The 26,005-nt window shown below is 44.7% G+C and overlaps 1 protein-coding gene across 1 annotated transcript in view; it reads right to left on the bottom strand.

Moving 5' to 3' along the window:
• The window catches only part of LOC118400623 (dual specificity calcium/calmodulin-dependent 3',5'-cyclic nucleotide phosphodiesterase 1B-like), a 40,266-nt gene extending 23,013 nt beyond the window's left edge, over positions 1 to 17,253 (bottom strand). Inside the window, exon 1 of the mRNA XM_052474056.1 lies at positions 16,938 to 17,253. Within this exon, the coding sequence (XP_052330016.1) occupies positions 16,938 to 16,990 (53 nt within the window). The 5' untranslated portion in view covers positions 16,991 to 17,253. The remainder of the gene's footprint in view (positions 1 to 16,937) is intronic.
• Positions 17,254 to 26,005: the final 8,752 nt, after the last annotated feature.

The following is a 26,005-nucleotide window of genomic DNA, read 5'->3' as shown; positions in this document are numbered from 1 at the left end:
CACATTTTCTATCATTAGCCCCACATTTTCTATCATTAGCCCCACATTTTCTATCATTAGCCCCACATTTTCTATCATTAGCCCCACATTTTCTATCATTAGCCCCACATTTTCTATCATTAGCCCCATATTTTCTATCATTAGCCCCATATTTTCCATTAAATAGGAAAACTGCCCAAACGTTCAATCATTTGGTTATACGGCCACCGCATTGTCTTAAAATGGCATGCATACAGAATTAGATACAGTACATGACCAGAAGTATGTGGACACCTGCACATCGAATATCTCATTACAAAATCATGGGCATTAATATGGAGTTGGTCCCCCTTTGCTGCTATAACAGCCTCCACTCTTCTGGGAAGGCTTTCCACTAGATGTTGGAACATTGCTGCGGGGACTTACTTCCATTCAGCCACAAGAGCATTAGTGAGGTCAGGCACTGATGTTGAGCAATGAGCAGTCGGCTTTCCAATTCATCACAAAGGTGTTCGATGGGGTGGAGGTCAAATATCAGCCCACGGAGAGAAGCACGAGCTTGAACTTTACTTAACTTTCTAGAGGAGTGGTCAGCAACCGGTCGATCACGATCGACTGGTTGATCTCCAAGGCATTCCTAGTCGATCACCGAACATTTCTGTAAAAACCCAACTATAAAGCCTTGTGTTCCTATTATTTGTATTCGTCTCGGGCTGTTGGCAGTAGGTGCACCCGATTCAGCTGCCCTGAACGCAGGGTAGGCCGATTTAATTGTATGGCTGTGCCTCACAAGCAATACAACAACGGATCTATTATAGCCTGTGATCATATAGCCTATATAGCCTACCTCAAATTTTCTAAAATAATTTAAATAAATGTCCAGAACAACAATGCATTGGCAGGTCATTTAGAATTAGAGGGAACATTGGTTGAGGTCAGGGCTCTGTGCAGGCCAATCAAGTTTTTCCACACCGATCTCAACAAACCATTTCTGTTTGGACCTCGCTTTGTGCACAGAGGTATTGTCATCCTGAAACAGGAAAGGGCCTTCCCCAAACTGTTGCCACAAAGTTGAAGGCACAGAATCATCTAGAATGTCATTGTATACTGTAGTATTAAGCTTTCTCTTCACTGGAACTAAGGGGCCCGAACCATGAAAAAAAAAGCCCCAGACCATTATTCCTCCTCCACCAATCTTTACAGTTGGCACTATGCATTGGGGCAGGTAGTGTTCTCCTGGCATTAGCAAAACCCGTCCGTCGGACTGCCAGATTGTGAAGTGTGATTAATCACTTCAGAAAACACGCTTCCACTGCTGCAGAGTCCAATGGCAGCAAGCTTTACACCACTTCAGCCAACGCTTTGAGCATGGTGATCTTCGGCTTGTGTGTGGCTGTTCGGCCATGGAAACCCATTTCATGAAGCTCCCAATGAACACTTCTTGTGTTGACATTGCTTCCAGAGGCAGTTTGGAACTCCGTGGTGAGTGTTGCAACAAAGGACAGATGCACTACGCTATTCAGCAGTTGGTTATCCCGTTCTGTGAGCTTGTGTGGCTTACCACTTCCCAAGGCAGCACTTACAGTTGACCGGGGCAGCTCTAGCAGGGCTGGAATTTGACGAACTGGCTTGTAGGAAAGGTGGCATACTGTGACGGTGTCACGTTGAAAGTCACTGAGCTCTTCAGTAAGGCCATTCTGCTGCAAATGGTAATCTATGCAGTTAAATAAAGGTAAAATAAATGAATTAATATGCCAACGTTTGTGCATGGCTGTGTGCTCAATTCTATACATCTGTCAGCAACGGGTGTGGCTGAAGTAGCCAAATCCATTCATTTGAAGGGGTGTCCACATACTTTTATATATTTAGTGTATATCAATTCAAAGGGTTGAATCGGCTGATTGAGTGCTGATAGAATCCAGATAGAATGCTCATAGAACGCTGATAGAATCCAGATGGAATGCTCATAGAAGGCTGATAGAATCCAGATGGAATGCTCATAGAATGCTGATAAAATCCAGGTGGAATGCTCATAGAACACTGATAGAATCCAGATGGAAAGCTCATAGAATGCTGATCGAATCCAGATGGAATGCTCATAGAAGGCTGATAGAATCCAGATGGAATGCTCATAGAATGCTGATAAAATCCAGGTGGAATGCTCATAGAACACTGATAGAATCCAGATGGAAAGCTCATAGAATGCTGATAAAATCCAGGTGGGATGCTCATAGAACACTGATAGAATCCAGATGGAAAGCTCATAGAATGCTGATAAAATCCAGATGGGAAGCTCATAGAATGTTGATAGTGCTTCCTAGCGATACATACAGAAGTGCTTTTCACCATATATAATGCATATCTGAACTTATTCTCTGGTGCGTTAGTAGTTGGTGCTTCAAACTGACTCATGACACCACCAGTGTTTCACTACATTTCTGTTATAAGGCTGCTATTCATTATGGTCTACAGTTACTAAATCAAGAATAAAAAAAAAAATATGTAGCCTGTACATGCTGGATCAAAAACAACACAGCCCAGGCTAAAACTACAGCCCCCCCCAAGGCAAAATACTTTCACAGGAAATAAAATTGACAGGGAAATCAGTAACACTAACTCACATACTATTGCTCTGACCTCATATGCCAATCTTAGAACATAAAATACCCCCCGAGTAGACGACACTGCACTTCAAGGGTTCAAAAACAACCACTGGCATTTGAAAATTGATTTAAGGGATGGTGAAAATCCATTTCTCATAAAATAGGGTTTATGAGCGTTCAAGTTTTCGTGCTTAACAATTGAGCTGCCTGCTCATAATGCTCTATGAATGTTGTTATAGATGTTTATGAGCAGCTATTAAGATCTATCCTGCATTATAATGCGTTATGCACAGCATATGTACTTAGAATGCATTATGAAGAGGTTAGTCATGGTGGGACCACAATCACTTCAATTCTAATCACAGTTGCACTGTTAGCCAACAAATGAAGACGGCGTCAACTCTGTGAAAGTGACATGAGCCGCTTGTGTGTTAATCACACGTCAGTGAGGGGGTTCTGAAAGCTGCCCAGTCATAAAAATAGCAGGCATGGGAGAGCTGCGACACAGCGGGAGGGCTTCATGCTTGATGACGAATTTAGAATAATCTGCTTGATAATGTGACTGCTTTGTTGTGGATTAAAGAGGAAGGAAAACATGCGTTTAATGTACCGTCTCAGTTTCAGAAGATACATTACCAGTTGTAATATCTCAGTATGTACTGTAACCTCAGTAGAGTATGTACTGTAACCTCAGTAGAGTATGTACTGTAACCTCAGTAGAGTATGTACTGTAACCTCAGTAGAGTATGTACAGTAACCTCAGTAGAGTATGTACTGTAACCTCAGTAGAGTATGTACTGTAACCTCAGTAGAGTATGTACTGTAACCTCAGTAGAGTATGTACAGTAACCTCAGTAGAGTATGTACTGTAACCTCAGTAGAGTATGTACTGTAACCTCAGTAGAGTATGTACTGTAACCTCAGTAGAGTATGTACTGTAACCTCAGTAGAGTATGTACAGTAACCTCAGTAGAGTATGTTCTGTAACCTCAGTAGAGTATGTACTGTAACCTCAGTAGAGTATGTACTGTAACCTCAGTAGAGTATGTACAGTAACCTCAGTAGAGTATGTACAGTAACCTCAGTAGAGTATGTACTGTAACCTCAGTAGAGTATGTACTGTAACCTCAGTAGAGTATGTACTGTAACCTCAGTAGAGTATGTACTGTAACCTCAGTAGAGTATGTACAGTAACCTCAGTAGAGTATGTACTGTAACCTCAGTAGAGTATGTACTGTAACCTCAGTAGAGTATGTACAGTAACCTCAGTAGAGTATGTACTGTAACCTCAGTAGAGTATGTACTGTAACCTCAGTAGAGTATGTACATGTAACCTCAGTAGAGTATGTACTGTAACCTCAGTAGAGTATGTACAGTAACCTCAGTAGAGTATGTACTGTAACCTCAGTAGAGTATGTACAGTAACCTCAGTAGAGTATGTACAGTAACCTCAGTAGAGTATGTACTGTAACCTCAGTAGAGTATGTACTGTAACCTCAGTAGAGTATGTACTGTAACCTCAGTAGAGTATGTACTGTAACCTCAGTAGAGTATGTACTGTAACCTCAGTAGAGTATGTACAGTAACCTCAGTAGAGTATGTACTGTAACCTCAGTAGAGTATGTACTGTAACCTCAGTAGAGTATGTACTGTAACCTCAGTAGAGTATGTACTGTAACCTCAGTAGAGTATGTACAGTAACCTCAGTAGAGTATGTACTGTAACCTCAGTAGAGTATGTACTGTAACCTCAGTAGAGTATGTACAGTAACCTCAGTAGAGTATGTACTGTAACCTCAGTAGAGTATGTACTGTAACCTCAGTAGAGTATGTACTGTAACCTCAGTAGAGTATGTACTGTAACCTCAGTAGAGTATGTACTGTAACCTCAGTAGAGTATGTACTGTAACCTCAGTAGAGTATGTACAGTAACCTCAGTAGAGTATGTACTGTAACCTCAGTAGAGTATGTACTGTAACCTCAGTAGAGTATGTACTGTAACCTCAGTAGAGTATGTACTGTAACCTCAGTAGAGTATGTACTGTAACCTCAGTAGAGTATGTACTGTAACCTCAGTAGAGTATGTACTGTAACCTCAGTAGAGTATGTACAGTAACCTATAGTATGTACTGTAACCTCAGTAGAGTATGTACTGTAACCTCAGTAGAGTATGTACAGTAACCTCAGTAGAGTATGTACAGTAACCTCAGTAGAGTATGTACAGTAACCTCAGTAGAGTATGTACAGTAACCTCAGTAGAGTATGTACAGTAACCTCAGTAGAGTATGTAATGTAACCTCAGTAACCTCAGTAGAGTATGTACTGTAACCTCAGTAACCTCAGAGTATGTACAGTAACCTCAGTAGAGTATGTACAATGTAACCTCAGTAGAGTATTTAATGTAACCTCGGTAGAGTATGTACTGTAATCTCCGTAGAGTATGTACGGTAACCTCAATAGAGTATGTATTGTAACCTCAGTAGAGTATGTACTGTAACCTCAGTAGAGTATGTACAGTAACCTCAGTAGAGTATGTACAGTAACCTCAGTAGAGTATGTACCGTAACCTCAGTAGAGTATGTGCAGTAACCTCAGGATTTTACAGTAACCTCAGTAGAGTATGTAATGTAACCTCAGTAGAGTATGTACAGTAACCTCAGTAGAGTATGTACAGTAACCGCAGTAGAGTATGTACAGTAATCTCAGTAGAGTATGTACAATGACCTCAGGATTTTACAGTAACCTCAGTAGAGTATGTACTGTAACCTCAGCAGAGTATGTACGGTAACCTCAGTAGAGTATGTACTGTAACCTCAGTAGAGTATGTACAGTAACCTCAGTAGAGTATGTACAGTAACTTTAGGATTTTACAGCAACCTCAGGATGTTACAGAAACCTCCAGAAGAGTATTTACAGTAACCTCAGGATGTTAAAGTAACTCCATAAGTACAGTAACCTCAGGATGTTACAGTAACCTGAGTATGTACAGTAACCTGAGTATGTACAGTAACCTCAGGATGTCACAGTAACCTCAGGATGTCACAGTAACCTCAGTAGAGCAAGTACAGTAACCCCAATAGAGTATGTATGGTAACCTCAGTAGAGTATGTAAAGAAACCTCAGGATTTTACAGTAACCTCAGTAGTTTACAGTAACCTCCATAAGTACAGTAGCCTCAGGATGTTACAGTAACCTCGGGATGTTACAGTAACCTCAGTAGAGTATGTACTGTAACCTCAGTAGAGTATGTGCAGGAACCTCAGTAGAGTATGTACTGTAACCTCAGTAGAGTATGTACGATAACCTCAGTAGAGTATGTACGGTAACCTCAGTAGAGTATGTACTGTAACATCAGTAGAGTATGTGCAGGAACCTCAGTAGAGTATGTACTGTAACCTCAGTAGAGTATGTACGGCAACCTCAGTAGAGTATGTGCAGTAACCTCAGAAGAGTATGTACTGTAACCTCAGTAGAGTATGTGCAGGAACCTCAGTAGAGTATGTACTGTAACCTCAGTAGAGTATGTACTGTAACCTCAGTAGAGTATGTGCAGGAACCTCAGTAGAGTATGTACTGTAACCTCAGTAGAGTATGTACGATAACCTCAGTAGAGTATGTGCAGTAACCTCAGAAGAGTATTTACAGTAACCTCGGGATGTTAAAGTAACTCCATAAGTACAGTAACCTCAGTATGTATAGTAACCTCAGTATGTACAGTAACCTCAGGATGTTACAGTAACCTCAGGATGTTACAGTAACCTCAGGATGTTACAGTAACCTCAGGATGTTACAGTAACCTCAGTCCAGTAACTTCAGGATGTCACAGTAACCTCAGGATGTTACAGTAACCTCAGGATTTGACAGTAACCTCAGGATGTTACAGTAACATCAGGATGTTACAGTAACCTCAGGATTTGACAGTAACCTCAGGATGTTACAGTAACCTCAGTTACAGTAACCTCAGGATGTTACAGTAACCTCAGGATGTTACAGTAACCTCAGGATGTTACAGTAACCTCAGGATGTTACAGTAACCTCAGGATGTTACAGTAACCTCAGGATGTTACAGTAACCTCAGGATGTTACAGTAACCTCAGGATGTTACAGTAACCTCAGGATGTTACAGTAACCTCAGGATGTTACAGTAACCTCAGGATGTTACAGTAACCTCAGGATGTTACAGTAACCTCAGGATGTCACAGTAACCTCAGGATGTTACAGTAACCTCAGGATGTTACAGTAACCTCAGTCCAGTAACCTCAGGATGTTACAGTAACCTCAGGATTTGACAGTAACCTCAGGATGTTACAGTAACCTCAGGATGTTACAGTAACCTCAGGATGTGACAGTAACCTCAGGATGTTACAGTAACCTCAGGATGTTACAGTAACCTCAGGATGTTACAGTAACCTCAGGATGTTACAGTAACCTCAGGATTTGACAGTAACCTTGACAGTAACCTCAGGATGTTACAGTAACCTCAGGATGTTACAGTAACCTCAGGATGTTACAGTAACCTCAGGAGTTTGTTACAGTAACCTCAGGATGTTACAGTAACCTCAGGATGTTACAGTACAGTAACCTCAGGATGTTACAGTAACCTCAGGATGTTACAGTAACCTCAGGATGTTACAGTAAGGATGTTGACAGTCCAGTAACCTCAGGATGTTACAGTAACCTCAGGATTTGACAGTAACCTCAGGATGTTACAGTAACCTCAGGATGTTACAGTAACCTCGGGATGTCACAGTAACCTCAGGATGTTACAGTAACCTCAGGATGTTACAGTAACTTCAGGATGTTACAGTAACCTCAGGATGTTACAGTAACCTCAGGATGTTACAGTAACCTCAGGATGTTACAGTAACCTCAGGATGTTACAGTAACCTCAGGATGTTACAGTAACCTCAGGATGTTACAGTAACCTCAGGATGTTACAGTAACCTCAGGATTTTACAGTAACCTCAGGATTTTACAGTAACCTCAGTAGAGCAAGTACAGTAACCTCAGTATGTACAGTAACCTCGGGATGTCACAGTAACCTCAGGATGTTACAGTAACCTCAGGATGTTACAGTAACTTCAGGATGTTACAGTAACCTCAGGATGTTACAGTAACCTCAGAATGTTACAGTAACCTCAGGATGTCACAGTAACCTCAGGATGTCACAGTAACCTCAGGATGTTACAGTAACCTCAGTCCAGTAACTTCAGGATGTTACAGTAACCTCAGGATGTTACAGTAACCTAAGGATGTTACAGTAACCTCAGTCCAGTAACGTCAGGATGTTACAGTAACCTCAGGATGTTACAGTAACCTCAGGATGTTACAGTAACCTCAGGATTTGACAGTAACCTCAGGATTTGACAGTAACCTCAGGATTTGACAGTAACCTCAGGATGTTACAGTAACCTCAGGATGTTACAGTAACCTCAGGATGTTACAGTAACCTCAGGATGTTACAGTAACCTCAGGATGTTACAGTAACCTCAGGATGTCCAGTAACCTCAGGATGTTACAGTAACCTCAGGATGTTACAGTAACCTCAGGATGTTACAGTAACCTCAGGATGTTACAGTAACCTCAGGATGTTACAGTAACCTCAGGATGTCACAGTAACCTCAGGATGTTACAGTAACCTCAGGATGTTACAGTAACCTCAGTCCAGTAACTTCAGGATGTCACAGTAACCTCAGGATGAGCAGTGAGGAGCAGTGAGGATCAGTGAGGATCAGTGAGGAGCAGTTAGGAGCAGTTAGGAGCAGTGAGGATCAGTAAGGATCAGTGAGGAGCAGTGAGGATTAGTGAGGAGTAGTGAGGATTAGTGAGGAGTAGTGAGGATCAGTGAGGAGCAGTCAGGAGCAGTGAGGAGCAGTGAGGAGTAGTGAGGAGCAGTGAGGATCAGTGAGGAGCAGTGAGGATCAGTAAGGATCAGTGAGGAGCAGTGAGGAGCAGGAGTAGTGAGGAGCAGTGAGGAGTCAGTGAGGAGCAGTAAGTAGTAGTGAGGAGCAGTGAGGATCAGTGAGGAGCAGTCAGGAGCAGTGAGGTGCTATTTTTTATTTTTGTTTTCATTTCACCTTTATTTAACCGGGTCGGCCAAGTTCTCATTTACAGCTGCGACCTGGCCAAGATAAAGCAATGGAGTGCGACAAAAACAACAACAAAGAGTTACACGTAAACAAACCTACAGTCAATAACACAATAGAAAATCTTTGTACAGTGTGCGTAAATGTAGAAGAGTAGGGAGGGTAAGGCAATAAATAGACCAGAGAGGCAAAATAATTACAATTTAGCAATAACACTGGCGTGATAGATTTGCAGATGTAGAGATACCGGGGTGCAAAAGAGCAAGATGATAAATAACAAAATGGGGAAGAGGTAGTTGGGTGTGCTATTTACAGATTGGCTGTGTACAGGTACAGTGATTGGTAAGCTGCTCAAACAGCTGATGTTTAAAGTTAGAGAGGGAGATATAAGAATCCAGCTTCAGAGATTTCTGCAATTCATTCCAGTCATTGGCAGCAGAGAACTGGAAGGAAAGGCAGCCAAAGGAAGTGTTGGCTTTGGGGATGACCAGTGCAATATACCTGCTGGAGCCAGTGGGTTTGGCAACGAATATGGAGTGAGGGCCAGCCAACGAGAGCATACAGGTCGCGGTGGTGGGTAGTAAATTGGGCTTTGGTGACTAAACGGATGGCACTGTGATAGACTACATCCAGTTTGCTGAGTATTTCCCTCTCTAACTTTAAGCATCAGCTGTCAGAGCAGCTTACTGACTGATTACTGTACCTGTGCACAGCCAATCTGAAAACAGCACACCGACTGCCTCATCCCTATATTATTACTTACCCTCTTGCTCTTTTGTACCCCAGTATCTCTACTTGCACATCATCATCTGCACATCTATCACTCCAGTATTAATGCTAAATTGTAATTATTTTCGCATCTAGGGCCTATTTATTGCCTACCTCCCTACTCTTCTACATTTGCACACACTGTACATACATTTCTCTGTGTTATTGACTGTACGTTTGTTTATGTGTAACTCTGTGTTGTTTTTGTCGCACTGCTTTGCTTTATCTTGGCCAGGTCGCAGTTGTAAACGAGAACCTGTTCTCAAATGGCCTACCTGGTTTAAATAAAGCTATAATAAAAAAATAAAAAAATGAAAGTTGCTGCAGGGGGTGCTGAGATGTTGGCCAGGGTAGGGGTAGCCAGGTGGAAACCATGGCCAGCCGTAGGAAAATGCTCATTGAAATGATTGATTATCGTAGATTTATCGGTGGTGACAATGTTTCCTATCCTCAGTGCAGTGGGCAGCAGGGAGGAGGTGCTCTTATTCTCCATGGACTTTACAGTGTCCAAAAACTTTTTGGAATTAGTGCTATAGGATGCACATTTCCTAACTTTCCTAACTGACTGAATATATTGGTTCCTGACTTCCCTGAAAAGTTGCATATTATGGGGGCTATTTGATGCTAATGCTGAACGCCACAGGATGTTTTTGTGCTGGTCAAGGGCAGTCAAGTCTGTGGCGAACCAAGGACTATATCTGTTCTTAGCTCCACATTTTTGGAATGGGGCATGCTTTGTTAAGACAGTGAGGAAAGCACTTTTAAAGAGCAACCAGGCATCCTCTACTGAAGGGATGAAGTCAATATCCTCCCAGGACACCCGAGGCAGGTCGATTAGAAAGGCCTGCTCGCTGAAGTGTTTTAGGGAGCGTTTGACAGTGATGAGTGGTGGTCGTTTGACCGCGGACCCATTACACACGCAGGCAATGAGGCAATGATCGCTGAGATTCTGGTTGAAGACAGCAGAGGTGTATTTGAAGGGCAAGTTGGTCAGGATGATATCTAAGATGGTGCCCATGATTACGGATTGAGGGTTGTACCTGGTAGGTTCCTTGATCATTTGTGTGAGATTGAGGGCATCTAGCTTAGATTGTAGGACGTCCGGGGTGTTAATATGTCCCATTTTAGGTCACCTAAGGGTACGAACTCTGAAGATAGATGGGGGCAATCAATTTACATATGGTGTCCAGGACACAGCTGGGGGCTGAAGGGGGTCTCTCGCAAGCGGCAATGGTGAGAGACTAGTTCTGGAAAGGTGGATATTTTAAATTAGAAGCTCGAATTGTTTGGGCACAGACCTGAATAGTATGACAGAACTCTGCAGGCTATCTCTGCAGTAGATTGCAACTCCACCCCCTTTGGCAGTTCTATCTTGTCGGAAAATGTTATTAGTTAGGGATGGAAATTTCAGGATTTTTGGTGGCCTTCCTAAGCCGAATTTCAGACATGGCTAGGACATCAGGGTTGTTGGAGTGTGCTAAAGCAGTGAGTAAAACAAACTTAGGGAGGAGGCTTCTGATGTTAACATGCATGAAACCAAGGATTTAACGGTTATAGAAATGAACAAATGAGAGCGCCTGGGGAATGGGAGTGGAGCTGGGGGCTTCAGGGCCTGGGTTAACCTCTGCATCACCAGAGGAACAGAAGAGGAGTAGGATAAGGGTACGGATAAAGGCTAAAAGAACTGGTCGCCTAGTGTGTTCGGAAACAGAGAGTTAAAGGAGCAGATTTCTGAGTGCGGAAGAATCGATTCAAGGCATAATATACAGACAAGGGTATGGTAGGATGTGAATACAGTGGAGGTAAACCTAACCGTTGAGTGACGATGAGAGAGGTTTTGTTTCTAAAGGCACCATTTAAGCCAGATGAGGTCACTGCATGTATGGGGGGTGGAACAAAAGGGCTAACTAAGGCTTATTGAGCAGGTCTGGAGGCTCTACAGTGAAATAAGACAATAATCACAGACCAAAACTGCAATAGACAGGGCATATTGACATTAGGGAGAGGCATGTGTAGCCAAGTGATCATTGGGTCGAGTGAATAGCTAGGCGAGCTGGAGTCACGGCGATTCAGACAGTTAGCAGGCTAATAGATGGGCCTTCGGGGGACGTCACAACGGAAAAGCCTGTTGAAACCTCCTTGGACGGTTACGTTGGCCGACCAGGCGTGATGGATCGGGTGGGGCTCCGTGTTGACTGTGTAAGTGTCCAGGCCAATTGTCAAAATAGTATTGTAGCCCAAGAATTGGCTGATGGACCTCTTCAGCTAGCCGGGAGACAGGCCTAGCTCGAGGTTAGCTCCAGGCTAACTGGTGCTTGCTTCGGGACAGAGACGTTAGCCAGGAGTAGCCACTCGGATAGCAGCTAGCTAGCTATGATGATCCGGTGTAAAGGTTCAGAGCTTGTGAAAGGAATCCGGAGATGAGGTAGAGAAAAAGCAGTCGATATGCTATGGGTTGATATCGCGCTGTGCAGACTGGCAGAAATTGACCCGGCTGAAGCTGGCTGATGTCCGAGTTAACGGTGATGACCGCTAGCAGTGACTAACTGACTACTAGCTAGTAGCTAGTTAGCTGGCTAGCTGCTGATGCGGAGTTCCGGTTCTAAAGTGTAATAAATAGCAGATCCATACCACATTGGGTGAGGCGGTTGCAGGAGAGTATGTTCAGTCCGATGATGGAAATTGAGATTTAAAAAAAAATATATATATATATAGGAAATATATACCAAGAAAAATATATACATGGGACTTGACGGGACAAGACAAACAGACCTACTATGGCTATGCCATCTTGGAATAAGGGTCAGTGAGGAGCAGCGAGGAGCAGCGCTGAGCAGTGAGGAGCAATGAGGAGCAGTGAGGAGCAGCGAGGAGCAGCGAGGAGCAATGAGGAGCACCGAGGAGCAGCGAGGAGCAGTGAGGAGCTGTAAGGAGCAGCGAGGAGCAGTGAGGAGCAGCGAGGAGCAGCGAGGAGCAGTGAGGAGCTGTGAGGAGCAGCGAGGAGCAGTGAGGAGCAATGAGGAGCAGTGAGGAGCAGCGAGGAGCAGTTAGGAGCAATGAGGAGCAGTAAGGAGCAGTGAGGAGCAATAAGGAGCAGTGAGGAGTAGTAAGGAGCAGTGAGGAGCAGTGAGGATCAGTGAGGAGCAATAAGGAGCAGTAAGGAGCAGTGAGGAGCAATAAGGAGCAGTGAGGAGCAATGAGGAGCAGTGAGGAGCCGTGAGGAGCAGTGAGGAGCAGCGAGGAGCAGTGAGGAGCAATGAGGAGCAGAGAGGAGCAGTGAGGAGCAATGAGGAGCAGAGAGGAGCAGTGAGGAGCAGTGAGGAGCCGTGAGGAGCAGTGAGCAGCAGTGAGGATCAGTAAGAAGCAGTGAGGAGCAATAAGGAGCAGTGAGGAGCAATGAGGAGCAGTGAGGAGCCGTGAGGAGCAGCGAGGAGCAGTGAGGAACAGTGAGGAGCAGTGAGTAGTAGTATGGAGCAATAAGGAGCAATGAGGAGCCGTGAGGAGCAGTAAGGAGCAGTGAGGAGTAGTAAGGAGCAGTGAGGAGCAGTGAGGAGCAGTGAGGAGCAGTGAGGAGCAATAAGGAGCAGTAAGGAGCAGTGAGGAGCAATGAGGACCAGTGAGGAGTAGTATGGAGCAATAAGGAGCAATGAGGAGCCGTGAGGAGCAGTAAGGAGCAGTGAGGAGTAGTAAGGAGCAGTGAGGAGCAGTGAGGAGCTGTGAGGAGCAGCGAGGAGCTGTGAGGAGCAATGAGGAGTAGTATGGAGCAATAAGGAGCAATGAGGAGCCGTGAGGAGCAGTAAGGAGCAGTGAGGAGCAGTGAGGATCACTGAGGAGGAGTGAGGATCAGTGAGGAGCAGCGAGGAGCAGTGAGGAGCCGTGAGGATCAGTAAGAAGCAGTGAGGAGCAATAAGGAGCAGTGAGGAGCAATAAGGAGCAGTGAGGAGCAGTGAGGAGCAGTGAGTAGTAGTATGGAGCAATAAGGAGCAATGAGGAGCCGTGAGGAGCAGTAAGGAGCAGTGAGGAGTAGTAAGGAGCAGTGAGGAGCAGTGTGGAGCTGTGAGGATCAGTGAGGACCTGTGAGGAGCAATGAGGAGCAGTGAGGAGCAGCGAGGAGCAGTTAGGAGCAGTTAGGAGCAATGAGGAACAGTAAGGAGCAGTGAGGAGCAATAAGGAGCAGTGAGGAGTAGTAAGGAGCAGTGAGGAGCAGTGAGGATCAGTGAGGAGCAGTGAGGATCAGTGAGGAGCAATAAGGAGCAGTAAGGAGCAGTGAGGAGCAATAAGGAGCAGTGAGGAGCAATGAGGAGCAGTGAGGAGCCGTGAGGAGCAGTGAGGAGCAGCGAGGAGCAGTGAGGAGCAATGAGGAGCAGAGAGGAGCAGTGAGGAGCAATGAGGAGCAGAGAGGAGCAGTGAGGAGCAGTGAGGAGCCGTGAGGAGCAGTGAGGAGCAGTGAGGATCAGTAAGAAGCAGTGAGGAGCAATAAGGAGCAGTGAGGAGCAATGAGGAGCAGTGAGGAGCCGTGAGGAGCAGCGAGGAGCAGTGAGGAACAGTGATGAGCAGTGAGTAGTAGTATGGAGCAATAAGGAGCAATGAGGAGCCATGAGGAGCAGTAAGGAGCAGCGAGGAGCAGCGAGGAGCAGTGAGGAGCAGTGAGTCGTAGTACGGAGCAATAAGGAGAAATGAGGAGCCGTGAGGAGCAGTAAGGAGCAGTGAGGAGTAGTAAGGAGCAGTGAGGAGCAGTGAGGATCAGTGAGGAGCAGTGAGGATCAGTGAGGAGCAATAAGGAGCAGTAAGGAGCAGTGAGGAGCAATGAGGAGCAGTGAGGAGTAGTATGGAGCAATAAGGAGCAATGAGGAGCCGTGAGGAGCAGTAAGGAGCAGTGAGGAGTAGTAAGGAGCAGTGAGGGGCAGTGAGGATCAGTGAGGAGCAGTGAGGATCAGTGAGGAGCAGCGAGGAGCAGTGAGGAGCTGTGAGGATCAGTAAGAAGCAGTGAGGAGCAATAAGGAGCAGTGAGGAGCAATAAGGAGCAGCGAGGAGCAGTGAGGAGCAGTGAGTAGTAGTATGGAGCAATAAGGAGCGATGAGGAGCCGTGAGGAGCAGTAAGGAGCAGTGAGGAGTAGTAAGGAGCAGTGAGGAGCAGTGAGGAGCAATAAGGAGCAGTGAGGAGCAATAAGGAGCAGTGAGGAGCAATAAGGAGCAGTGAGGAGCAATGAGGAGCAGTGAGGAGCCGTGAGGAGCAGTAAGGAGCAGCGAGGAGCAGTGAGGAGCAATGAGGAGCAGTGAGGAGCAGTGAGGAGCCGCGAGGAGCAGTAAGGAGCAGCGAGGAGCAGTGAGGAGCAGTGAGGAGCAGTGAGGAGCAGTGAGTAGTAGTATGGAGCAATAAGGAGCAATGAGGAGCCGTGAGGAGCAGTAATGAGCAGTGAGTAGCAGTGAGGAGCAATAAGGAGCCGTGAGGAGTAGTGAGGAGCAGTGAGGAGCAATAAGGAGCAACGAAGAGCCATGAGGAGCAGTGAGGAGTTGTACAAAGAAGTGTGGCACGTCCTATCACTCTAAACTCCAAACTAAACACATCAAGGTTATGCATATCAATTGTTAAAAGGTCTCAAAACCACATTACAAAGCGGAGAACAGCCTATTGAGGGACGGACCGACAAAGAAACCAACAATCAGACAGATTCATGAAACAAAAGCAGTAGTTTCAGTCCGCATGCCATACAGAGAGAGATGTGTCCTCAGACCTTGACGCAGCACATATGTTAGAGTATGTACAGTAATCTCAGTACAGTATGTACAGTAACCTCAGGATTTTACAGTAAGCTCAGTATGTACAGTAACCTGAGTACAGTATATAGAGTAACCTCAGTATGTACAGGAACCTCTGTATGCACAGTAACCTCATCATGTTACAGTAACGTTAGTATATACAGTAACCTCAGTATGTACAGTAGCCTCAGGATGTTACAGTAACCTCAGGATGTTACAGTAGCCTCAGGATTTTACAGTAACCTCAGTAGAGCAAGTACAGTAACCTCAGTATGTACAGTAACCTCAGGATGTTACAGTAACCTGAGTATGTACAGTAACCTCAGGATGTTATAGTTACCTGAGTATGTACAGTAACCTCAGTAGAGCAAGTACAGTAACCTCAGTATGTAATATATGCCATTTATGTACAGTAACCTCAGGATTTTACAGTAACCTCAGTAGAGCAAGTACAGTAACCTCAGTATGTACAGTAACCTCAGGATGTTACAGTAACCTCAGTATGTTACAGTAACCTCAGGATGTCACAGTAACCTCAGGATGTTACAGTAACCTGAGTATGTACAGTAACCTCAGGATGTCACAGTAACCTCAGGATGTTACAGTAACCTGAGTATGTACAGTAACCTCAGGATGTTATAGTTACCTGAGTATGTACAGTAACCTCAGTAGAGCAAGTACAGTAACCTCAGTATGTACAGTAACCTCAGGATTTTACAGTAACCTCAGTAGAGCAAGTACAGTAACCTCAGTATGTACAGTAACCTCAGGATGTTACAGTAACCTCAGTATGTTACAGTAACCTCAGGATTTGACAGTAACCTCAGGATGTTACAGTAACCTCAGGATGTTACAGTAACCTGAGTATGTACAGTAACCTCATCATGTTACAGTAACGTTAGCATATACAGTAACCTCAGTATGTACAGTAACCTCAGGATGTTACAGTAACCTCAGTATGTTACAGTAACCTCAGGATGTCACAGTAACCTCAGGATGTTACAGTTACCTGAGTATGTACAGTAACCTCATCATGTTACAGTAACGTTAGCATATACAGTAACCTCAGTATGTACAGTAACCACAGGATGTTACAGTAACCTCAGGATGTTACAGTAGCCTCAATAGAGGAAGTACAGTAACCTCAGTATGTACAGTAACCTCAGGATGTTACAGTAACCTGAGTATGTACAGTAACCTCAGGATGTTACAGAAACCTCAGAAGAGTATTTACAGTAACCTCAGGATGTTAAAGTAACTCCATAAGTACAGTAACCTCAGTATGTATAGTAACCTCAGGATGTACAGTAACCTCAGGATGTTACAGTAACCTCAGTATGTACAGTAACCTCAGGATGTTACAGAAACCTCAGAAGAGTATTTACAGTAACCTCAGGATGTTAAAGTAACTCCGTAAGTACAGTAACCTCAGTATGTATAGTAACCTCAGGATGTTACAGTAACCTCAGTATGTACAGTAACCTCAGGATGTTACAGTAACCTCAGGATGTTACAGTAACCTCAGGATGTTACAGTAACCTCAGGATTTTACAGTAACCTCAGGATTTTACAGTAACCTCAGTAGAGCAAGTACAGGTTACTGTATGTACAGTAACCTCAGGATGTTACAGTTACCTCAGCATGTACAGTATAACACCTTACTTCCTACCTTATCACAGACAGGAAAGGTTAATAAGGCTCAGAAATTCATTGCTAATCACTTTTCCTCCCCCTTCTCTTACCTGGAGATAGGTGTCTGGAGATGTTTCTTCCTCACTCTCACCAGCTCAGCCATTCAGCCCACAGTAAGGCAAAACCTTTACAACCCCTTATAGCCCACAGTTAGACACTGCCTGCACAGCCCAGAGGTACTGTCTCTTGCAGCCCTAAGCTCAGAGCTCAGGCACAGTGACACAGAGAACTGAGAGAGACTCCCCAGAAAATACTAGAAAGCAAAAAGTTATCTCAGATAGCCTACTGTTCAACTGAACCACCCAAAGTTCTCTCAGATAGCCTACTGTTCAACTGAACCACCCACAGTTCTCTGTCCCGAGAAAGACTTCTGGTAGACCCCAGCCTGCGTAGCCTGCACCCACATCTGAGGGGACCTAGCTGAACTGTGATTGGTCCAGGCCAAAGTGTGTCAGTTCTGTCAATGCTGTGAAAGGAAGCAGGGCTGGGCTGAAGAAAGAGATAGAAATAGAGAGAGAGGGGGGGGTGGCCGAGGCAACCTCACTGGTGGGGTGTTGACTGCTATGCTTTCAAGGCAATGTGTGTGTGTACTCTAAACCCCAATGAGAATTTTCCACTGCACCGGCAAAGCACAGACCAAAGTCTTGTTCACTACAGAGCCTGGGTGATAGAATGACCAAACCAAAATAAACCAATAAAAACTGTCCTGGAAAGTCACCCACAACAATTCTCCGGAGGCTAACTCGTACTCGGCTACCCAGAAATACAACAACCTTACAGGCCACGTCAAATGAAAACACAACCGTAAAATGAGTCAATAACCAGGGGTTATGTTCAAAAAATGGCATTTCTCCAACACATTACAACACAGTGTGGCAGTTTGTTTGAATCCTAAACATTTATCAAAACAACAATAACATGTCAGATGTGGAGGCTGAAACTTCATCTCCTTCTCTTTCATAGCTTTCATGCAAAATAAATCTAAGCGATTCTAGTCACTTACAGTACAAGATCAGAGATGACATTCAATTGATTTTTGAACTTGGAGCAGTGCTGGGGCATACACACATCATGTATAGTTTCAATTCATTAAGCATCGTTTTATAACTGTGAGGCTGGGAGAGGGCTCTGGCGACGTCACTGGGGAAATGCAGCAGAGTGACTTTCCCTGGTTGCTTGTCTTGCTTTTGGTGACTGGGTCACTCCCATGCTCCCATGCTCTTTGACTTGCCTCTTCAATTCAGAGCGTATGACTGCATTTCATTCTGAGAATTGTAAAAAATGGGGGTGGGTTCTACTAAGAGAACAAATATAATTGTTTTAAGATGCTCATACCATGGATCATTTAGCGATTTGGAGTAAAGGGGCTGAATAATTTTGCACGCCCAATTTTTCAGTTTTTGATTTGTTAAAAAAGTTTGAAATATCCAATAAATGTTGTTCCACTTCATGATTGTGTCCCACGTGTTGTTGATTCTTCACAAAAAAATACAGTTTTATATCTTTATGTTTGAAGCCTGAAATGTGGCAAAAGGTCACAAAGTTCAAGGGGGCCGAATACTTTCGCAAGGCACTGTATATATCGCCATACTTCCATTCATTGGTATGGGTTACCTTCAGATGAGTTTCGTGACACTTGTGGTGAGCAAAACGCCAAATGGTCATTTTTGGTGAGAAGACATTTTCGGGATGTCTCATGGTCTGACAAACGTCGCTGTAGCTCGGCCACCTTCCACTGAGGATGTGGAAGGCCATTATATACGGATTTTGATAGGGATTTTTTATTTTATTTTATTATGACTCTGAGATTGACGCACGTGTGCATCAATAGACTCTTAACGATTAAGTCAATTCAGAGGTTTCAATTTCCATTTGTTTTTGTTACATTCAAAGGCAATTTTAATTAGTTGGTTGTTAAATGTTTGATGTGTTGTGTTTACACTTTGGCATCAGGGTGGTTGGGGAAAATCTTCACCTTTGCAAGGGAAAAAAAGGCTAAAAAAAGATAATGAATCTTTAACCGGATATAATGACTTAGTAGAAGGATTAGCCCACTGGCCAAACACTGGTTGAATCATAGATGTTTCCATATCATTTCAACAGCAACAACAAAAATATATGTGATGATGATGCTGAATCAATGTGGAAAAATTACAGGATTTGAAAATAGTAATCAACGTAAGGGTATGTTGTATTTTTTTACAGCCAATGTTTAACCTAAATTCAATGACATAGTTACATTTTTTGTTGATTTCACATTAGTTGAAATTTCAACCAAATGTAAATCAAAACTAGAAGTTGAACTGACCTGTGCCCAGTGGGAGAATCAAAAGTCGAGAACCAATCAAACTGCAGAGGGGGAGGAGTCTTCCAGTGTTCATTAGCCAAGGATTCTCAGTGTCTTTTGATTGCATTTAGAAGGATTGATCTGATTTAATTATGACTGCTGGACATCCTCTTCATCTAGTCTAGATTAAACCTCTTCATCTTGTGTAGATTAAACGTGCTAGTCTGGTCCTGTCCACTCCTCTCCTCCCACTGAATATCTCTCTCCCTCTCTCCTGTCTCTCCCCCTCTATCTCTCTCTCCTTCTCCACTCCTCTCTCTATTCCCATTAACTATATCAACCACCACCTCTGGTCTCTCTCTGCCTCGGAACTGACCTCAGAGCAGATGTAATTCACTGTCTATTTACTTTTATTGCAGAGACTTGAATTCGTACAGTATCTCTATAAATCCCAGAGACACGGGAACCTTTAGTCTCCGTTTAAAAATATTGTGAGGATTCAGCATTATCAGGAGCAGTTTGAAGATTCAAAGTAACTTTTACGTGCAAACTGTAAACAGACAATACATTGTCTTATCTTATATTTAAACATGAATCACCAACAGATCATACATTTGTAATTTAACATTCTCTTATCTAACATTATCCCTTTAGGAACCACTACCTGCCACTTTGTCTACCATTATGAAACTATAGCATAGTTCTATCACGGCTTTGGTTCTTACTGTTTGAAATTTGTCCTCCATGTCTCCAGGCGGATGTCAGAGTTCGATATTCTAGCCTGCATAGCGTGATTCCTGGCTGTTGGTTGGTGCTGCAGAGGTTGTAGTGTGTGTGAGATTGTGCGGGTAAATGTATATCTGGAAGGTGTGTGCCAGAGTGTATGTGACGTGTGTGAGTATGTGTGTCAGAGGTCCTGTGCCTTAGAGATCTCTAGCTCCCCAGCTCTCAGCAGGTGAGCATCTCTACCAACTGTGTCACCAACACTACAAGCTGTGAGTCTTTATGTAAGCCCATTTTTCCATCAGTGACCGTCAGCAGTGCCTCGGGACATAGCAGAGCAGCCACTGTGGAGTTCAGTAGGAGGAGGATGTTTCCTCAACTAGGCCTCACATGGTGCTAGGATCAAGGCCTCACATGGAGCTAGGATCAAGGCCTCACATGGAGCTAGGATCAAGGCCTCACAAGGAGCTAGGAACAAGGCCTCACATGGAGCTAGGAACAAGGCCTCACATGGAGCTAGGAACAAGGCCTCACAAGGAGCTAGGATCAAGGCCTCACAAGGAGCTAGGATCAAGGCCTCACATGGAGCTAGGAACAAGGCCTCACAAGGAGCTAGGAACAAGGCCTCACATGGAGCTAGGAACAAGGCCTCACAAGGAGCTAGGAACAAGGCCTCACAAGGAGCTAGGAACAAGGCCTCACAAGGAGCTAGGAACATGGCCTCACAAGGAGCTAGGAACATGGCCTCACAAGGAGCTAGGAACATGGCCTCACAAGGAGCTAGGAACATGGCCTCACAAGGAGGTAGGAACATGGCCTCACAAGGAGCTAGGAACAAGGCCTCACAAGGAGGTAGGAACATGGCCTCACAAGGAGCTCGGATCAAGGCCTCACAAGGAAGGAACATGGCCTCACAAGGAGCTCGGATCAAGGCCTCACAAGGAGCTAGGAACATGGCCTCACAAGGAGCTAGGAACAAGGCCTCACAAGGAGGTAGGAACATGGCCTCACAAGGAGGTAGGAACATGGCCTCACAAGGAGCTAGGAACATGGCCTCACAAGGAGGTAGGAACAAGGCCTCACAAGGAGGTAGGAACATGGCCTCACAAGGAGCTAGGATCAAGGCCTCACAAGGAGGTAGGAACATGGCCTCACAAGGAGCTAGGATCAAGGCCTCACAAGGAGGTAGGAACATGGCCTCACAAGGAGCTAGGAACATGGCCTCACAAGGAGCTAGGAACATGGCCTCACAAGGAGCTAGGAACATGGCCTCACAAGGAGCTAGGAACATGGCCTCACAAGGAGCTAGGAACATGGCCTCACAAGGAGGTAGGAACATGGCCTCACAAGGAGCTAGGATCAAGGCCTCACAAGGAGCTAGGATCAAGGCCTCACAAGGAGCTAGGATCAAGGCCTCACAAGGAGGTAGGAACAAGGCCCCACATCAAATCAAATCAACTGATGTTAGTCACATACACATGGTTAGCAGATGTTATTGCATTAGCAGATGTCTTGTGCTTCTAGTTCTGACAGTGCAACAATATCTAACATGTAATCTAACAATTCCACAACAAATACCTAGTACATCGCTCTGTGTTAGTGATGGCTGTTTAACAATCTGATGGCCTTCAGATAGAAGCTGTTTTTCAGTCTCTCGGTCCCAGCTTTGATGCACCTGTACTGACCTTGCCTTCTAGATGATAGCAGGGTGAACAGGCAGTGGCTTGTGTGGTTGTTGCCCTTGATGATCTTTTTGGCGTTCCTGTGACATCGGGTGGTGTTGGTGTCCTAGAGGGCAGGTAGTTTGCCCCCTGTGATGCGTTGTGCAGACTGCCCCACCCTCTGAATAGCCTTGCGGTTGTGGGCGGTGCAGTTGCCATACCAGGTGGTGATACAGCCCAACAGTATGCTCTCAATTGTGCATCTGTAAATGTTTGTGAGGATATTAGGTGACAATACAAACTTCTTCAGCCTCCTGAGGTTGAAGAGGCGCTGTAGCGCTTTCTTCACCACACTGTTTGTGTGGATGGACCATTTCAGTTTGTCCGTGATGTGTACACCGAGGAATGTAAAACTTGCCACCTTCTCCACTGCTGTCCCGTCGATGTGGATAGGGGGGTGCTCGCCCTGTTGTTTCCCGAAGTCCACGATCACCTCCTTTGTTTTGTTGATGTTGAGTGAGAGGTTGTTTTGCTGACACCACACTCTGAGTGACCTCACCTCCTCCTTGTAGGCTGTCTCATCGTTGTTGGTAATCAAACCTACTACTGTTGTGTCATCTGCAAACTTGAAGATTGAGTTGGAGGCGTGCATGGCCATACACTCATGGGTGAACAGGGAGTACAGGAGGGGGCTCAGAACGCACACTTGTGGGTGTTGAGGATCAGCGAAGTCCTACGTTCACCACCTGGGGGCAGCCCCTCAGGAAGTCCAGGACCCAATTGCACAGGGTGGGTTGAGACCCAGGGCCTAAAGCTTAATGATGAGCTTGGAGGGTACTATGGTGTTGAATGCTGAGCTTTAATCCATGAACAGCATTCTTACATAGGTATTCCTCTTGCCCAGATGGGTTAGGGCAGTGTGCAGTGTTATGGCAATTGCATCGTCTGTGGACCTATTGTGGCGGTAAGCAATTGAAGTGGGTCTAGGGTGACAGGTAAGGTGAAGGTAATATGATCCTTGACTAGCCTCTCAAAGAATTTCATGATGACAGAAGTGAGTGCTACGGGGCGATAGTCATTTAGTTCAGTTTCCTTTTCCTTCTTGGGTACAGGAACAATGGTGGCCATCTTGAAGCATGTGGGGACAGCAGACTGGAATAGGGAGAGATTGAACATGTCCGAAAACACACCAGCCAACTGGTCTGCGCATGCTCTGAGGACACGGCTAGGGATGCCGTCTGGGCCAGCAGCCTTGCGAGGGTTAACACGTTCAAATGTCTTACTCACGTCGGCCACGGAGAAGGAGAGCACAAGTCCTTGTTAATGGGTCGCATTGGTGGAACTGTATTGTCCTCAAAGCAGGGAAAGAAGGTGTTTAGTTTGTCTGGAAGCAAGACGTCGATGTTCGTGACGTGGCTGGTTTTTCTTTTGTATTCCGTGATTGTCTGTAGACCCTGCCACATACGCCTCGTGTCTGAGCCGTTGAATTGCAACTCCACTTTGTCTCTATACTGACATTTCGCTTGTTTGATTGCCTTGTGGAGGGAATAACTACACTGTTGGCATTTGATTGTGAGGAATTCTAGGTCAGGCGAACAAAAGGACTTGATTTCTTGTGTGATGTTACAATTACACCATGAGTTATTAATCATGATACATACACCCCTGCCTTTCTTCCCAGAGAGATGTTTAGAGAACAGAGAACCCAGGTGGCTGTACCGACTCTGAAAGCATATCCCGAGAGAGCCATGTTTCTGTGAAACAGAGTATGTTACAATCCCTGATGTCTCTCTGATAAGGAACCCTTGCTCTAATTTAGAGACTTGTTATTAGCGAGTAATATACTTGGAAGCTGTGGGTGGTGTGTGCCCCCCCCCCCCCAAAGTTTGACCAGAAGACCGCTCTCTCTACCTCTTCTCTGGCAGCGTTATTTTGGGTCAGCCTCTGGAATCAGTTCAAATGCCCTGGATAGTTCTGACAAAGGATCAGCTTCGGGAAAGTTGATGCTGCACTGATGTCTAATTGTTCTTCCAGGTTGTATGTAATAACATTTAAGATTTTCTGGGCTAGCAAATATAATACATATAAAAACAAAATACTGCAAAGTTTCCTAAGGACAAAAAGCGAGGCAGCCCTCTCTGTCGGCGTCATCTTGTGGACTCAGTATGGATGGAGAGAGGTAGGCTGTGTTTGTTCTCACTATCAATGGAGCTAGGAACTAGGGTTCACAGGGAGCTAGGAACAAGGCCTCACATGGAGCTAGGAACAAGGCCTCACATGGTGCTAGGAACAAGGCCCGACAGAGAGATAGGGGCAAGGTCCGACAGGAAGCTAGGGACAAGGACCGACAGGAAGATAGGGACAAGGCCTCAAATTGTGCTATAGGGACACGGACCGACAGGGCTCTAGGGACAAGGCCTCACAGGGAGCAAACGACAAGTTTCGACAGGAAGCTAGGGACAAGGTTTGACAGGAAGCTAGAGACACGCCCCGACAGGGCACTAGGGACAAGGCCTCACATGGAGCTAGGCCTCACATGGTGCTAGGAACAAGGCCCAACAGAGAGATAGGGGCAAGGTCTGACAGGAAGCCAGGGACAAGGTCTGACAGGAAGCTAGGGATACGGCCCGACAGGGCACTAGGGACAAGGCCTCACATGGACCTAGGAACAAGGCCTCACAGGAAGCTAGGGACAAGTTCCGACAGGAAGCTAGGGACAAGGTCCGGCAGGGAGGATACACTGTGATAAGAGGGTTCAAGCAAGGTCATTCACCAACTTGATCAAAAGCCTTGCGCTAACATTTGAGTTCTGTGATATGATCAATATGATCCAAACACTGTATTAAAATGTCTCTTATCTGTCCACTGTGTCTGCATTGTGAGTAGATTAGTTGGTTCCTCTCTGTATGCAAATATTTTGGACAGATATTCTTTCAAAATAATATGGATTCATTTATTTACCGATGCCATAAGTCAATGGTGCCACCTGTCAATGATTATAGAGGTCGGGTTAATGATGATTAAAATGCTTTGACCATCCAGTTCTGTTTACACTTGATATCCAGAAACAATGTGTGCCTGACTAATGGTCAGAAATATCAGATGACAATGTGTATTTTAATTATCTACACCTGTCAAAAAATGTGGGCTTAATCAGAATGTGGCAAAGATCAGGACAAATTATGCATGTTAGCACCAGGTATAAAAAAATAAATGGACTATCAGAGCTAAACCCAGATATCTGCTTTGTAGTAGTTTCCTTTGTCAGGACCCACAACTATTCTTATTTTGTCAATATCACCCTCCCGTCCCTCCCTCCCCTTCCACTCCACCCTCCGCCTCTACCCTCCCCTCCCTCTCCACCCATACACACACAGACAAAGAAGCCTTGTTGCGCTAACATGTGAGTTTCAATATGATCCAATCCCTATCTGATCAAGGTTAGTCATGTCTACACAGTTTCTTAACCATTCACTGTGTATGCATTGTGACAAAGGGAGCATGCTAGTAGTATGGGGAGTAAATTTGTTATAAATAGTGATGTTCTGAAATCTGTGGGGTGTTCCTGTCCACTGGGATGTGGGGTGTCTTGGTTTGAGGCTACATTTGGCCCACCAACTCTCCAGCCAGTAGACTGTGTCCTTCCACTGAGTACTGTACAGAGAGTTCCTACCTAGAACTTTTAATCTAGACCATTGGGACACAGTACAAACACACACACAGCAGAATGTGATCATCCACCTTCCCCCCAGCCTAACAACAGACCCCATGGTGAAGACAGGGGACTGTTGATATAGGACAGTAAGGTTCCGGTGGGCTGGAAATACACTCAAATTACCATTCATTTACATGTTGTTGTTCTCCTTTACTGTAAACATGTCATTTAATAAATGTTAGTCATCTTTATTTATAGAAAATGGAAGTATGAATTATTAGTCTACATTTGGTCAAATCCTCTCCAAAAACGTCTTAATTTTGTTTCCCTTTGAAGGTTAAATAAAGCACAGGTCATTTCTGAAAGGTTACAACGTTAAAGCACAGGTCATTTCTGAAAGGTTACAACGTTAAAGCACAGGTCATTTCTGAAAGGTTACAACGTTAAAGCACAGGTCATTTCTGAAAGGTTACAACGTTAAAGCACAGGTCATTTCTGAAAGGTTACAACGTTAAAGCACAGGTCATTTCTGAAAGGTTACAACGTTAAAGCACAGGTCATTTCTGAAAGGTTACAACGTTAAAGCACAGGTCATTTCTGAAAGGTTACAGAGTTAGATCCACTATCTTCTGTTAGCGATGCATAGTACCAAATCAATTACCAATCAAATCAATCAATTTGTGTTATTTATCAAACCCTTCAGTCGTTGTGCTTTTACAGGTACAGAGACAAGCTACGTGGCCCGGACCCCAAAGAGCAGGGCCAAGATTCAACCAAAAGATATCTTGTTAC

Source organism: Oncorhynchus keta, chromosome 21 (genome assembly GCF_023373465.1).
Source record: "Oncorhynchus keta strain PuntledgeMale-10-30-2019 chromosome 21, Oket_V2, whole genome shotgun sequence".
Classification (NCBI taxonomy): domain Eukaryota; kingdom Metazoa; phylum Chordata; class Actinopteri; order Salmoniformes; family Salmonidae; genus Oncorhynchus; species Oncorhynchus keta.
Note: the sequence above shows the minus strand (reverse complement) of the source record. Positions and strands in the feature narration are given on the sequence as shown.